The 17,377-nt window shown below is 38.6% G+C and overlaps 1 protein-coding gene across 1 annotated transcript in view; it reads right to left on the minus strand.

Moving 5' to 3' along the window:
• Window positions 1-17,377, minus strand: part of LOC136319192 (protein eyes shut homolog) — a 323,769-nt gene that overhangs the window by 126,872 nt on the left and 179,520 nt on the right. Inside the window, exon 4 of the mRNA XM_066252570.1 lies at window positions 2,303-2,475. Coding sequence (XP_066108667.1) covers window positions 2,303-2,475 — 173 coding nt within the window. The remainder of the gene's footprint in view (window positions 1-2,302; window positions 2,476-17,377) is intronic.

Genomic DNA, 17,377 nt, shown 5'->3' on the forward strand with positions numbered 1-17,377 from the left:
GCATTTTGGGGATCCTAATGAGATCAGGAGATGAGAGTCAACAATAATTTTTGTAAATATGTGAAGATATTCTTACAAATCTTCACTTCTCATTTCCTATGGTAGTCTTATTGTTAAGTAGAGAGAAAAGCTGATGGTTCACCCCTTAGGGTTAATCCTTAGGAATCGAACTTATTGTGATTACCTGAATTTTCAATAGCTTTGAGCTAAATAGGATAGTTATGTCTGAGAAACATGAGTTTTTTTCTTATTGATTTTTTTTTTAAGAGAGAGAAGATGGGGGGAGAGATATTGATTGCTGGTTCCACTTACTCATGTCATCATTGGTTGATTCCGGTATGTACCCTGAGTGGGGATTCAACCGGCAACCTCGCATGTTGGGACAATGCTCCAACCAACGGAGCAACCCAGCCAGGGCCACAACACGAGGTTGTCATAGGAGAAAAAAGACTTCATGTCTATCCAGGCTGGGATGCTTTTTCTTATAAAAATTGCTGGCTACCCTCTACTTATAACTCTGCTACACACAGAATGAAATTCCTAGCAATTCTTAACTTCCTCTCTTCCATCTACACACAGATCTGTTGCTTCAAATCCTTTCAAAGACATACATGTCAAGTACTTCAGCCTGCCCAGCGGAGGCATGGTGCATAGAGCGTTGACTCAGGATGCTGAGTGCAGGCTTGCCAACTTAAGCACAGGGTCACTGTCTTGACTGCAGGATCATTGACATGATCTCAACATTGCTGGCTTGAAGTCCGAGGTCACTGCGCTGGCTTGAGCCCAAGGTCACTAGCTTGGCTTGAGACCCCCTCCCTTCTTCAAGGCACGTATGAGAAGCAATCATGGAACAACTAAAGTGAAGCAGCTTCAAGTGATGCTTCTCATCCCTCTCCTCCTTCTCTCTCCCTTCCTGTCTTGGTTTCTCTCTCTCAGACAAAAACAACAACAACAAAACCCTAAGTATCTTTTAATCTTAGATTCTTCTTTACTCTAGTTTCAGTTTTCATACCCATTACATCAGGGTAGGGCCGTCAGCTTTTTGATGAGTCAGCAAAGCCTGGATCTGTTTGCTGGCACCCTGGGGGCCTAGGGACTTGCGCCCACTTTGGTAGCTTTATTCTAAAATTTGGTAATAAATACAACTAGTGCCAAAGGGGAAAATTTATTTTTTTATATTTATCGTAAAAATAAAGATGAAATAAGTCCAGTCCTCAGTTGATTAACCATTAAAACCAATTACTTTTTATTATTTCTAAAAATATCTATAGACATACATTTCTGTATGCCAAAGCCAACCGTGCATTTTTAGGCAATTTGCTTCTTAAAGCAACTTTATATTACAGCATCTCCTACCTTTATATAATTTATTGTTTCCACACTCTGGACTTTCCCAAGGAGAGGCATTGCTATGATTTATGATTTGTTACCTTTAAGCAAAAACAACTGGTCTACATTATGCTCATTGGTCAATTATATCTGCAGCTTGCAGAATGATGTAAAATAATTTGATTTTATCTCTTGCACCTGATTTTTCTTGTTACTCTTTGAATATTAGAATGACTTTGAGAGTTTACAATGCTGAAATTTTCTGTAGTCTAACTTCAGGAAAAACTCATGGTCTCCTTTGTAATTACCTGATGGGTATGAAAAATACTTGTTCAGTGACCAGTCTCATTGATGGATCTTGTCTTTTTATTTTAAAATATTTTTCAATTACAGTTTATATTCAATACTATTTTGTTCCAGTTTTCAGTGTACAGCTTAGTGGTCAGACAATCACATACCCTACCAAGTCCTCCTGCTGTTCTTTAAGCGCCCGCTTGGCACCATACATAGTTATTACACTATCACTGACTATATTCCCTATGCTGTACTTGACAGCCCGTGACTATTTTGTAACCACCAATTTGTACTTCTTTATCCCATTACCTTTTTTACCCTTCCCACCCAAACCTCCTCCCCTCTGGCAACCATTAGTCTATTCTCTGTATCTCTGAGTCTGTATAGATTATTATTATTTTTATTCTGGGCTTTAGATTCCACATATAAGTGAAATCACATGGCATTTGTCTTTCTCTGACTGATGTATTTCACTTAGCATAATATCTTCTAGGTAATGAATCTTGGTTCGGCTGATTTAAGAAGAATTTATCGCTTACTATTCATTTAGAAATATTTCCTAATTTTGGTGAGCAGTATATTTGATCAGTCAGGTGTTGTCCTTGACTGCTCTGAGCAACTTCTATCTTCTTCCCCTCCTTCTGCCTGTGCTCCGTGCTTAATAATCAAATGTTCTTACCGTCAGTGCAGAGGAGTCCCGATCTCCCGAACGGGCAGAGACAGACAAAGTCTGTCCCAGATTTAGGAACACAGGTGGCACCATTTCTACATGGGTTGTTTTCACAAGTTGCAAACTGGCACAGGTTGCCTGTGAACAGCCCGGTACACTCACAAAACCAGTTTTCACCATCACTGAGAAGACAAAAGAGATGATTAATTCAATCAGAAAACAATTGGTCGCTTACACACATATATAGACATGCATGCATGCACACATGTAAATAAAGATAAATTATATCTTGTTTAGTAAGTGGAATTTTTCTTTCTCCCTTTCTCTTTCCGTGTTACTTAACTTTTAAGTATTTGTAGTTGTGTATTTTGCAACGAAAGCAGATTGACAGCTGCATAGAGGGCCTGGAGCCATGAATTCTATTTTGAACTATCTATTTCCATGTTTGATTGATCTTACAGTAGTTGGGGGGTAAAAGAAGATTAATGTTACTAAGATGATTATAAAGCACCCTAGTCAAACCCTTCTGTTTCTGGGCCACAAAACAAAGTTTTGAGGACTGTTGAGCCAATGCTATTTCATCTTGCCTGGAAACTGTGGTAAAAGTATAACCAGACCACCTGGCAGGTATGGAGAAACCTGGAGTGACTTAACGTGTTAGCTAGAAACGTAATGTTTAGGGCCCTGCATAAGCCTAATGTAACTTCCCTTCCACTTACCTTACTTAGAGTTGAAAGCTCAGCATTAACTATCTGTATTCTGTGATAAAGACTAAGAATGCAACACTCTTGAAAGTTGCATTCTGCAAGGACCAAGTTAGTCTTTCTATAGTAAAGGAGAATGTCACATTCTCCTTTACTATAGAAATTCTTCTCCTTTACTATAGAAATGTCACATTCTCCTTTATATGTATATGAAAGTCAAGCGAATCTTAATATTGACTGACTGAAGCGCTTTAATCATATAGACACAACAATATTTGAAATACAGGAAGGATGCTTTTATGTTAAAAACTAAGGAAAGCATAATTTTAATCATGTCCTATTGATAAATCAAGCTTCGTTTCCTTTTTGCTTTCATCAGGTGTTGGGAGAAGTTGGTTGTATAAATTCATGTGGATCTGACTAACTGCATGCATCCGCACAGCAGCAGACAGCCAGCGCAGAGAGAAAAACAGAGCTCCCGTAGAAAACACTCCACGGAAGGGGGAAATCACCTTATCTGGCTAACCAAGGGCAGCTGTCCCAAGCTCTCTGGGTCATCCTTATGTTCCATAGCATTTTATTAGGAAAAGTCAGATTTAACCAGTTGAGATTTTGCCAGATGATAGTGCCTCTATATGCTTCACTTCAAATTGTGCCTTGAAGTCCGAAAGATTTCCTGGAGTGCCAGATAGTTCACCAATAATTTTAATAAAATCTGTTGGTTACCAGGTGTGTAACACCCGGACCTAAAGGTTTCACCTGTTCAGATTTTACCTATTTTACTAATTACTAAAACCCCAATTCCCAGCAAGTCAGCTGTTTCTGCTGTCACTTAACTCGTTGCGACCTCGCCACGCCCTGAAGCGATTGGCATCGTCAGCCTGGAAAGCTATGTCTTGCACTTGAAGAACCTTCTGCAACCGTCCACTTTTGGAACCAGGGATTAAAACAATGTCAGCTTCCCTCACCCAGTTTCCTTTAAAGGGTGTCACACTGCTGTGAATTTGTTGGATGCTGTTTAGTTAGTTATGGGAGAATATAATCACGTGGCATAAACACTTTTTCATCTGAGAGTGTTTTAAAAAGCTATCTCTTTCCAGAGTAATGAACCATACAGAAAACTGATTAGCAAATCTTCCGCTAGGCAAGTCACGTTTTGGAATTAAAAGTGGGTCTGGAAAAGACCCCAGATAATGGTGAAGGTTTTGCCTGTACACCAGAACACCATATGTATTGTTATAGCTGTCAAGCAGTATTCGTTGTGCACCTGTGTCATGGACAGCCTATGTGTCACAAGATACGTAAGACTCGTCTTTGCTCTTGGTAGGGGAGACAACACAAGTCTGTGAACTAATCTCTGTAAGACACAATACATGTCATGTGAATTTACATACATATTCAGACAGTGGCGGGGATTTGGAGGTCTCCTTAAGGCTGGTCTCTGGACTGGTGCTAGAGACTTCTGAATGCAGATTCCCATGCTCCCTTTGCCCTCAGAGCTCTTAGTGTAGGAGATCTGGGGTCAGGCCTGAGATTCTGCATTTAAAACATGTCATCAGGTGATCCATTTGCATAGCCTATTTTGAGTTTATGTCAGGCCCCCTTAGAGAAATTTTCTCCTCGGAGTAAAAGCTTGATGCCTATTACTATTGTGACTGTTGTGGCCTTCGCAGGATGCAAGGACATTATAATTTTCTCTTTTTGGGCTGCATTTTGACTTTTGATTGATATGTATCTGAAAACACCATACAAAGATTAGAGGGTTTTATGTTTATTTATTTATTTACTTATTTTTTTTAATGAGAGAGAGAGAGAGAAGAGGAGGATAGGCAGGGACAGACAGGAGGGGAGAGAGATGAGAAGCATCAGTTCTTTGTTGCAGCCCCTTAGTTGTTAATTTATTGCTTTTAGAGGGTTTTATTTTTTTCTTGCCGTATATGGCCTATTGCATGTACATTATGCTGAACAACTACATGAAGTAGAAAAAAATACACTCAGTCATTTAAAAGCTTAGTTAAAAAAACCCCCACCTATTTCAGTGTACACAAACATCTGTATAGCTTGGCACTGTAACCATTACAACATATTTGATTACAAGTCACAATCTGGTTAGCATGTCAAATGACTGTCATTAAGTTTCTATGGGTATTAAAAATTATCTTTAGAAAACTTAACTGTTTTAAAAACATCAAAGACTTTAGTTTGAAAAGGATGTCTCCTATTTACATAGCAGAGCCAGATTCCTCAAGACCTTCTAGAACTAAAAGGACTTCTGCATATATATTAACTTAAAAAAATAAATAACTCTTCCTGCACTCTTTGTATCTAATGGATCATTAGCCGGTTTCAAAGTTGACCACCCACAGTGTCAAGAGAGGGAGCTTCTCAGCAGGAAAGTGTGCAGAGTGAATCCTTATGAATAATGTCTCTAGATACTCCTACAAAACGAAATTACTATTGGCAGAAATAACCCATCTCTATGATAGGATCTTCTATTTATAGAGCCCCACAGCCCCGGCTTAAGAAAGAATGCAAATGAATCCCCAGCAGCGGTGGTTCAAGTGGACCTTTCATTCTGTTTTCAGGAACTTCACACCACAGTAAGTCTGCTGTTCACCGGGCAATGCTTCTCCCCTCCCCCAAGCCGCCTCACAAGGTTGAACTTTCCGACGAGTGGGCTGCTGTGCGCTGAGACCTGGTGCTCACACTGGCACCCCACACGTCTTTGTCTCAGGCAGAGCTGCCCCAAGGTGACTTCTCACAGGCAGGCACACCACCATACTTAACATTTTCCTTTTTAAAAGTAGCTAAATGTGAAAATAATACAAAAAAAGAGAAAGATGCAAAACCAAAATTATCTTAGGATGGCCTATGAATATAGTGCATATAATACACCTATGAACGGAGTGTTCAGGGAAAATGTTCTTTTACTTCATAAGCTTTTTTCTTTATATAAGAAGATTTTACTTAAGGCAGACACAAAGAAGATGAAAAAGGATAAGAGCAATAATAAAGACAATATAATCCCACATTAAAGAAATAATACATAAGACAGGAATAATTCACAAGTGCCACAAAAATATTTTTGTTTCTTCTTGTTATAGGATCTGTCCAATTTAATCCCATGGGTATTTTACAAAGAAAAAATTTGAATTTATGTTATAATCCCTTTCTCCTCTGTCTCCCTCCTTCTCTCTCTTTAAACCATGGTTCACTTTACAAAAAAGACTTGATTGATTTTAAAAAAAGAAGATGATTAGAAATTTCCTTCCCAGCACGGGATGTCTTTTACATTTCTTTTGCCTTGTGACTCACTAGTCCTTATGGAGTTAGAGCTTTGCTTCCAATGGAAGAGTCTCAGAAAACATCAAACTCAAGATAGAGAGCTAACATGGTAAAAGGGGCCATAGTCTAAATAAGTTGAAGGACGTACGCATGATAACGTGCCCAGCACAGTTCTGCTTATTATACATTAGGGAAAGGAGGTCGGTGTAAGTGAGACATACAGTTAGTGCAGTCTGAGTCAGTTAATGGTGAGGTAAGAACAGAACGGATTTGGTATACAGAGAAGTGGGCTGGGAAAGAAGGATGCGGTGGAGGGTATTGATGACGGGAAAATATAATGATGAATTAATAATTGTTGAATAAATTTATCATTCCAATGTCTATGAATCCCTGTCCCAATTAAAAAAAATATCTCAGGGTTTTAAGATTACACTTTGTGCCTAAGCAACAATTTCATAATAGATTTTCTTACTTTGTGTTCATTGCAAAATTAGCCAGTCTCCGGTCCCTTGCACTGTAAGGGTAATTTGGGCAGAATCTAATATAACCAATTCTGTAAATGTAGTGCTTATGAAGCTAGAGTTTTCAGATAATTTTCTATAAAGATAATCTGCCTATTCGAAGGCCATTTAAGGCTAGAAGAGTTGGTATAATCCTTTAAAATGCTATTTTAATTTCTACTAAAAAGAAAAAAATTTCTCTTAAAATATTTAAGCCAACAAAGTGCTGCTTCATCCATTCCCTTGACTTCATTCATGTTCATATACATATGATTTCTACTCAGCTGTTTCCATGGTGAATTCAACTGTTGTGAGGAATGTGGAAACACAGCACATAGGCTGATGGTTGTTCTTTTATGATATTAAGAAATATTTACAGAATTGCTGGGGAGGAAATTTATTACTTACAAACATAAGGAATGGTAAATAACTCTTTAGAACAGCGGTTCTCAACCTGTGGGTCGCGACCCCGGCGGGGTTGCCTAAAGCCATTGGAAAATACATAATGCATATCAGGTATTTACATTCCGAATCATAACTGTAGCAAAATTACAGTTATGAAGTAGCCACCAAAATTATTTTTTGGTTTGGGGTCACCGTGACACGAGGACCTGTATTGTGGGGTCACGGCATTAGAAAGGTTGAGAACCACTGCTTTAGAAGGATACACATTTATGAACAAAGAAATATTCTTTGTGAGCATTGATTGCTATATTCCTACATCGACTTTGCAACAAGAAATTGAAATTTTTGCAATTTCTCACTTAACTCCAGGTCCTCTCTTTTCTCAAATCTGTATGCTCTTATTTTGGGTTGAGAAAAAGCAAGAAATTCATCAAGCTTAATCTCAAAACTATAGTTTGCACCTGCCACTTAGAACAGGAAAGTGACATCTCCTTATATGAATGAAGTTGATGTCCTGAACAATAGAGACCAGAGATCACTGACTGGCAAGATGTTTAATGCCTATGAACTATGTGGTATATTTTGTTTATAATTCTGAGACCCAGAGAGGAAATTTGGTGCACAAGTATAAGGAACACTATGAAATTTGCCATGCGGTGGTTTACCCACCTACAAGAATTCATCTAGTCCCCAGCCCAGTCAGACCTTCATCTCATCCAGCTTTCTCCCTGTGACATATCAGCACATTTAAGTTAGTCCAGATAACATTCCCAACTCATTTGGCAAAATCTTGGCATTAATTTTGGCTTTGATTCCTTTCATCCTTCTACAAAATAGTTGTTCCTATCTTTCTCAGTCTCTATGCCCTGTGTCCCACACTCACATAAGATGACTTCATTTCCTACTTTGTAGATAAGATTGCAGTCTCAGCATCAACCCTTGACTTCCCACATCATCTCTTCCTTTCTTATTTCCTCATCCTTCTTTCCTTGTACCCCAGATTGGGGTAAAGGGTTTGGGGCAGGGAAATAATCACATTATGTTTTAGAATAATCATTCTGGGGAAAATTTATTGGAGGGATACTGGGAGAAGAAGGGGTTTCTTGTCTAAGTTCTGACATGTGTTCCTCTCTTCTTCCTCCTGTTGGGAGCTTGTTCAGGGAGACTCAGTGGTTTCAGCAGCACCTTCTCTGGTGAATTCCCACCAAGAAAGCTCAGCACTGGTCCAGTTGGCTTCTCAGCTAAACTCAGATGTCCCAGGGCACAGATTCCCAGTAAGTTTCAGCAGTACCCCCAAGTGTGGCTTTTCAGTGAGTTTTCCTGAGTCTTTAGGGGGTGGCTTGACACAGAGTTGCACAGGCTCCCAGTGTGCAGAATCCTAGGAAGTTCAACAGCCCCGTGAGTGGTTTCTCTGTGAAGTCCCTCACGTGCCAGAAGACAACTTCCCAATGAGTTTCAGCAGCACCCTGCAGGTGGCTTCTTTTCTACATCCAATGACCACATTTTCTCCAAGGTGGTCTAAATACCAGCTGGTGTGTGTGTGTGTGTGTTCCAAATTTGTTCCTTCCTTAAGTGTCTTTTTTCAGCCCTTTGGGTAGGGATTACAACCTACGGTACACTCACTATATTTAAACCCTTTAAAATATTCTTTATTATTCTTTGAGAAGTTAATCTTGTTATTATTAATACTTTTTTATTGCTTTCTTACTTTTTATTTTATTGCTTTCTTACTTTTTATTTTGAAGTAATTTCAAAATTACAAATTTCAAAAATTATACAAAGAACTCCCTATTGTTAGCATTCCAATTTATCAGTTTATGTTTTGCTACATTTTCTCTCTCATTCCATCTTTCTCTCTATATAAATAAAATTATTAAGCAATTTAAGAGAATGTGGTAGACATCATACCTCTTTATTCCTAAAAACTGTGGATTTCTAAAAACAAGATTTTTTCTTCTTATAGTATAATTTTCAAAACTGGGAAATTTAATATTGCTGTCATATCATTATCTATTCTACAATCCATATTGGAATTTCAACTGTCCCATAATATCCTATATATATATTTTAATTTTATTTATTCATTCTTATTAGAGAGAGAGGGGAGAGAGAGAGAGAAGAAAGAGAGTTAGAACAGAGGGAGGAGCAGGAAGCATCAACTCCCATATGTGCGTTGACGAGGTGAGCCCAGGGTTTCAAACTGGTGACCTCAGCATTCCAGGTCAATGCTTTATGCACTGAGCCACCACATGTCAGGCTAACATCCTATATTTTAACTTAGAGTTTAGTCTCCTTAATTTGTAACCGTTTTTTTGTCTTTCATGACACTGACATTTTTGAAGAGTAGAGGATCATTTTGTTGAAGTTCTCTCAGTTGCGTTTGTCAGGTGTTACCTCATCACAGAGTCCAGACTGTATTTTCAGTAGGAATCCTACATAAGTGATATGTGTCCTTTAGAATACATTACAACAAGTTGCCCATTTTGTTTGTGTGTCCCTTCTAGGGTGAGGTTAGCTGTGATAACTGTGTTATAGCAGTGTGTGCCAGGTTCACTGAGAGGTTACTGGTTTTCAAATCAGTAGCCAGATGAAGAGATACATCAAGCGAGGTTTTGAACAGAGCAAATTCTGTCCTTGTGGAGCTTGGGGCCCAGCACAGTGGCACGTGGAAGTGTTATGGCTCCCCAATGTGGAAGCTTTCTAAAACTGCTAGTTAATAATTCTTCACATTGAACTTTCCTAGGTTAGGCCTGACCTGTGGTGGCGCAGTGGATAAAGCGTCGACCTGGAAATGCTGAGGTCGCCGTTTCGAAACCCTGGGCTTGCCTGGTCAAGGCACATATGGGAGTTGATGCTTCCGGCTCCTCCCCACTTCTCTCTCTCTCTCTCTCTCTCTCTCTCTCTCTGTCTCTTCCTCTCCTCTCTAAAATGAATAAATAAAAAAAAAATAAAAAAAAAAACTTTCCTAGGTTAACTGTGTCTCATCTATCTCCTGACTGGACCCTGAGTTGAATCCAGAGATACCAGTTGGGAGGAGGTTATTATGGAAACTCAAGTGGAAGTGCAGATAAACACATGGATGTGGGCATAGAGAAAAAAAAATTGATAGGTGCTCTGAGGGAAATATCTATCTAACCTGATATAGGTTTCTGGTTTGGACAACGAGTAGAATTTGATGTCATTATTAGAACTGAAGAATGCAGATTTGGAAAGTAGGGAATATAATGAGCTCATTTTTATACATATATTATTTAAGCATCCATGGATACCCTTGTGAATATGTTAAGTGGTATTGAAATAGGTTGTGAATACCAAAACACTTTGGCTTTGATTAAAATTAAGAGAACCCATGGATTACAATGCTACTTGGAGTAAGGGGAAAGGCAACTGAAGCAAAATAAGCTTTGACTCAAATACCTAAAACATTTAAAGTGCTGGACTAGCTACTTACCATGACAATAAAATAAGAAAAGTTGCACTAAAAGTACTTTCTATTATAATTTTGTGGTTACTGCATGTTAAGATACTCATGTGTGTGGGTTCATGGTGTGGCAAAGTTCTTTTTTAAACTTGAATATATATTCATCTTTTATTGTATTTTAAGATCTTTCAGATATTTATTTCTGTATACCTTTGAAAATTAAGTTTATTGGGGTGACATTATTTAATAAGACCATGTCTCAAATGTACAATTCTGTAATACATCATCTGTATATTACTTTGTGTGCTCACCACTCAAAGTCTAGTCTCCTTCTGTCACCATATTATTTGACTTCTTTTACCATCTTCTACCTCCCACTCTTCTTTCACAAATACAATATTGTAATGCCGGTGATCGAGGCCAGGCAGGTCACACTGAATTAGAGCAGACAGTAGAGGAACTGTGGAGCCAGAAGCGACAGGCCATATCCGTTAATTGGAGGCTCCCAGAGACAGAGAGTGAATAAACAAAGGGAAACCACTTTTCGCAGTGGAGGACAAGAAAGCAGAAAAACCGCCCCTCACCGTGGTGGCTGAGGGAATCCGGGAACTGCCCGTTGCAGTGGTGGGAGAGTGATCTGGGAGAATTGCTCTGAGGGAAAGCACCCATTGCTTTTTATTGAGACACATACCTGGCTTTCTGCCTCGTACTCAGGCACTAATGATGCAAAGTGCTTGCAGCCGGGAAACCAGTGAGCAAGCCTAACACAGGTGTATTACCCACAAATACATACATGAAATAACTGATCATCTTGAGGACCATTTGGTTAGATTCTTCGGGAGCGTTGTGAACATAAAAGCTACGCTCATGAGGGAAAACTGACCAGAAAGCATCCCAGCTCATTTTAACACAGCTGTTGACAATGATGACGTCAACGATGATGGGAATTTATTATAAAGTGAAGTATCTGGGATGAATGCTAACCTGGATAGGATGTCAGGTCAACAGGAGTAAACAGACACTATCCAAAGCACACTGGGCTATGGATGATTGCCCTCTCTTTGGAGTAATATTTTCCCCTTAGCCTCTTGTTATACTGAATGCACTAATTATAAAGAATTCCCACCATTTCAGTATTAGTTTAATAATTCTGAAGTATAATGGGTGTGATTTATATTATATTATCGGTAAACTCATTTTATTAGGAATCAAATTTACATATACTTGGGGCATGATTGAAATGTAATACTTTGTATGAAGTTGATGAAATTGAGATTCAAAGCTCAGAAAATTGAAAACAACTTTCCTGGGGAAAAAAATAACACTCCCCCCCCCCCCAATAATGCATTACTGCTTTGCTGCTGCCTATGATGAAAGTGTGCTGCTTCTTTTCTTATTTTTTTCTTTAATCTCAAAAGGGATAATTTGAGTTTTAAATACAAGAGGTTGAAAGTGGCTTCAGGCTTTTTCAATTAAAAGTTCATGTTTTCAACCTCTTCCTACGGGAACAGGCTAAATCTCTTCTAGGAATCAGTTGACATGATGTTAAAATGGATTGAGCTATTTCTTTGAAAACCGTGTACAATAGCCAGCCTTCATCAAAAGGTGTTTTCTGCCGGAGGCAAGTTTCTCAGTTCAGCGACCTTATGGATGGTAAAGGACAGTTTTGAAAGGCATTTATACCTCGTTAACACTTTTTTTTGACACACTATTAGGTGTGATAATTTTCTTTTACATTAAATGGATACAAAAAGAAATAGTAAACTTTCCCCGCTGTTTCAATAGTTTCAATTAGTTTCTTTACCCTCAATTACTCCCTCAGATGGGCTAGGTAAGATTTCACTTATTTGGGGGATCATTTTAAGCCTCTTTCCCAGCAGTTTGTTATTTTTACAGCCCCAATGACTCACCATAAAATGCATCTCCATCTGCAGGAAGCAATTCCAAAATTGCTTCACTCAACAAATCCAAAACTGCCGGGCTCACTATAAACACAGAAATAGCCCTGGCTTGGAAAGGGATTACCTATTGGGTTCAGAAAACCTTTTTCTGAGATAGGTTATAGCATAGAGCGGATCTTTGAATGCCAGAGGCAACTTTTATTTTTATTGAGAATCATTTGAAGTTTTATTACATTGGTTTGCACTATTTCTTGGGAAGATAAAAAAAATATTTCCTGGTAACTAACCTATATGCATAAGTTATTAGTTGTTACAAACTCTACAATCCGGTTCACACCGAACTAAAATTTTCTCTGCAACTTAAAATTGCATTTAAGTAGACACATACTTAAATTCTTTTTTCTCAGAATTTATTAAATCTTTAAAAAATTTAAATTGATTTTAGAGAGAGAGAGAGAGAGAGAGAAACATCAATATGTTGTTTCACTTATTTATACATTCATTTGTTGATTCTTATATGTACCATGATCAGGGAGTCGAACCTGCAACCTTGGAATATTTAAGCAATTGAGCTACCTGGCCAAGGCTAAAATTTATTAAATCTTAAATTGAATGTGTTTTAGAATGCATTTATTTAAAGTTAATCTCTCCACCTCCAACCCCACCCTTTACAGCATATAGATACAAAATAGTAGTCTTCAGCATGGAGAAGTTATTTCTCTTATATAATAGAGTTGAATTTTTGGCATAAAAATTTATCTACACTAAATGTAAAATGAGTTAAAAAAATTTTGATTTACGATATTTGTTTTAAATTTCAAGTAAAACATACAAAAAGCGTAGGTCAGGAGACAGAGAATTGTTTGCTGGTTGGATCACATGTGGAAGCTATTGTGATCCTTGGGAACTAGAGAGGTTAATTATTCTATCGGAGTTTTAAAGACTGGACACAATTTATCTTAATGCTATGCCAGCATTTCCTGAAAGTGATTTAGCCTTTCACACTAGAAAAAAGAGACACACTAGAAATTTTTATTGAAAAATTCTGTAGCTACTTCCAACTTCTGATATCTCAAATCAAATTCTCTCTAAAACAAGAAAAAAGAACTAGCTTAATCTGGACATTCTTCAGGAGTCCTTTATATCAAAAGGATTGTTAGGGACAATCCCCATTCCTTCAGAGAACCTCCAGGTACCAAGGTATATCATAATACGCATAACAGACTGTTTAAGGGACACTTGGTTTTATTACGAAAGGTGTCATTCAAGTCTCCAATGAAGAGCTTCACACAAATCATTTCCAGGGATATACCATTTGCCAAAAGCAAGGCTGTCACGTAGTGTTAGGTTTGCACTAATGTTTCTTGAAGGTGGTCCATAGCCTCCAGGAGGGGCCTAGGGCAGGCCTTCCACTCACTGGGCCATGCCTCCAGAGGATCTATTTGCTTTTATCTCTGAATTATTCATTTGTGACTCACTCAACAAACATTTACTGGACTTCTCTGTGCTGAACACTGCTAGGCTATACTGTAACACTGTGGTGAATAAAATAGCTCTTGTCCCATTTTGTGTTGGATTTATAGTCTGAATAGGGAGATAGCAATGAAACAATTGAGTATAAAATTACAAATGATGTTAACTGCTAGGAAAGAATACCACATTGTGCCACAGGGAGAGGACAGCATGGGTGACTTTGAGACGAGTGGTCCGAGGGGAATTCTCAGTGAAAGTAATAATTAAACTGAAATATAAGACATTAGTCTAGGTAAAGAGTGGGGAGTGTTTCAAACAGTGAACAACATACACCAAGATATGAGATGAAACCTGACATATCCTGGAACTTGAAAGCAACCATTTTTGCCTAAAGTTCAGAAAAGGGGAGGGGATTTGAAAAAGCAGGCAGAGGCTAGATCACGCAAGGATGTCTCTGATTGTGTCTCAAAATATTCCAACATTTAACTTAAACATAATTAGAATGCTTTTTTGCCTTATCAATTAATCAAGGCAATACTCTGTAAAAAATTTCTACTACACATCATTACATGGTGTTCACCTTTCTTTGTTAAATGGATTCCTTCAGTCAGTAATCAGTCACAGTAGTCCCTAGCCTGGAAGGCAATGACTTCCTGTTGTTACATTTGAAGCAAATGATAACTTTTTTTTTTTTTTTAACAAGGGTGCCCGGATGTGGTCTGGCCCCTGCTTCCCTCTCTGATGCCCTGTGCTCCTTCACCTGCCTCTCACGGGCCATGTTAAATCCTCTTGGTCCCGCTCACTTCAGATTCAGCATCCCTGGAAAGTTCCCTAGGAGCTTAGGCTCACTACCCTCTGACACCTTCTCACAAGAATGCAAATCATTTTTGCCATGGACTCAGGACTTCTCACAAGTCCCTTCTTTCCCTGTGCAAACATGTCCTGAAAGAGCAGAGTGAATGCCCCATGGGACAACGCTCAAGTTGAAGTGAGTGAAAACATGCCTCTATCCTTCAACCTCGATTGATCACTGTGGGCATCTCAAGAGGTCCCAGGCAAATTGAGCCCCCATCACCTGGAGCAGTAACTTCTTCTGTCAACTTCCCTCTTCTTCGTCTCTCTGTCTCTAGTCTTCCACTTGCTCTTTGGATTCACCACCAGTAAGTTGCTAGTACCTAAGCCTATGACTCAGTCTCTGCTTTTGGAAACTTTCTGCATCTGCTCCCTATTTAGGTACTTTGTGTCTTGTCCGAAACCCTATACCCTGTTTGTATGATCATTGCATGGTTGGCGCCTCCTCATCAATGTGCAGCTAAGTGTTCTCTCTTGAGGGGTCTTTTCTCCAATCTAATGTTGCCCACAGGCTGCTCATCTCTGTTCGTTACATTGCTCTTCATATGTTTATGGCAACTGATCACTTTTGGAATCTTATTTACAGATGCTCCTTGACTTATGATGAGGTTACATCCAGATAAACCTATTGATGTTGGAAATTTTGTGAGTCAAAAAATGCATTTAGTACATCGAAGCTACCAAATATCACAGCTTACTTAGCCTAGCTCACCTTAAATATGCTCAGGACACTTACATTAGCCTACAGTTGGGCAATTACCTTGAGTTTCATCTCAAAAGTAATGTCCTTCCTCTTCCCTTCACCAGAAGTCGGAAACACATATGGTCATTCGTAGACATGATGGGGTGTGAAATCACAAATCACAATATGCAAAAAATGCTAGTAACACTGTATGCTGTAGAGCAGTGGTCCCCAACCCCCAGGCTGCAGACTGGTACCGGTCCGCAGAGAAAGAATAAATAACTTACATTATTTCTGTTTTATTTATATTTAAGTCTGAACAATGTTTTATTTTTAAAAAATGACCAGATTCCCTCTGTTACATCCATCTAAGACTCACTCTTGATGCTTGTCTCGGTCACGTGATACATTTATCCATCCCACCCTAAAGGCCGGTCCGTGAAAATATTTTCTGACATTAAACTGGTCTGTGGCCCAAAAACAGTTGGGGACCACTGCTGTAGAGGCTGTAGAGTATCAGTTGTGGCCCTCCTGATTGCAGGGCTGACTAGCAGCTTTGGCTCACTGCCCCTGCCCAACATTACGAGAGAGTATTGCACTGCATATGGCTAGCCTGGGAACAGATCAAACTTCAAAATTTGATGTACGGTTCTTACTCAATGTGTATCTTTTTCACACCATCGTAATGTTCAAATCTTGTAAGTTCAACCATTGTAAATCAGAGACCATTTTTATTCTCTTATTACTCTATTTGATTATTTACTGTCCACTACTTACAATGTAAGGTCCAAAGGAGCAAAATCCTTTCTATGTTACAAACAGTTTTGTGCGCAGAGTCTAGAACAATAGCTGGTATATAATGGTCACCCTACGCACGTGTGTTGAAGAAATTACCAAAACAAAATTTTATGCATTTTCAAGGTGAGATAATAAAATATAGAATGTAATATTTTTCTTTTAAGAACATGTTCCTGAAACATTCTCCTAAAGTGTTCCTAATACTTAAAAAATATATATATACTGCTCATAAAACTTAGGTGATGTTTTAAAACAAATATGAAGCGATAAAATATCCCCTAATTTTTGTGAGCAGTATGTAAATTTACCATCAAATGACAAAAGTATCTGGGATTTGAAATAGAGCTTTCTTTTGTTGACAACTTTTCACTTATTTTTAGTTTTACTGTAATCTCTTGGCTGGATAGTGATTACTTTTGTAAGAGAGCGTATGGACTCAGAAGGGGCACAGGGAGCGTTCTAGGGAAATGGAAATGTAATATATCCTAATCTAGGTTGTGATTACATGGGTATATACATGTCACGGAGAATATTCCTACTTGGAGACCGGATGGAGTATACCGAGGGACCTAGGGGAGACTGCCTCACAATCCCCTATACCGGTTTCATGAGACAGTCCCGACCCCCAGTTCCGACAGGTATTTATTGATACACACAAGTTGAAGCAGAGATGAGAATGAAGAAGATGGGATGGGGAACTTCTTTAGAGCCGACAAAAGGGCAAGGGAAGTAGCTCACTTTTGAGAGATTCATCCCAACTATTGATTAATCAGAATGGCTAATTCTATCCCAATTGTGCAGTGTCCAGCATAGTACTATGTTCAGGACTTTCCGTCAGGGATGCCACTGTGGCTTTTGCCTCAGGGCATTGAACTCTGTTCCTGTGCTGTGTTCCTATTTAGGGTCTCTACATATACATACATAAAAATTTATTGAGAGGCATAGTCGAGATTCATGTGCTACGTATATGTAAATTATCTTTATTTTTAAGTGATTGATTTTAATTGATCAATTTTAGAGAGAGATAAAGATTGTTGTAGATCCACTTATTTATGCATTTATT

This window comes from Saccopteryx bilineata, chromosome 1 (assembly GCF_036850765.1).
Source record: "Saccopteryx bilineata isolate mSacBil1 chromosome 1, mSacBil1_pri_phased_curated, whole genome shotgun sequence".
Lineage (NCBI taxonomy): Eukaryota > Metazoa > Chordata > Mammalia > Chiroptera > Emballonuridae > Saccopteryx > Saccopteryx bilineata.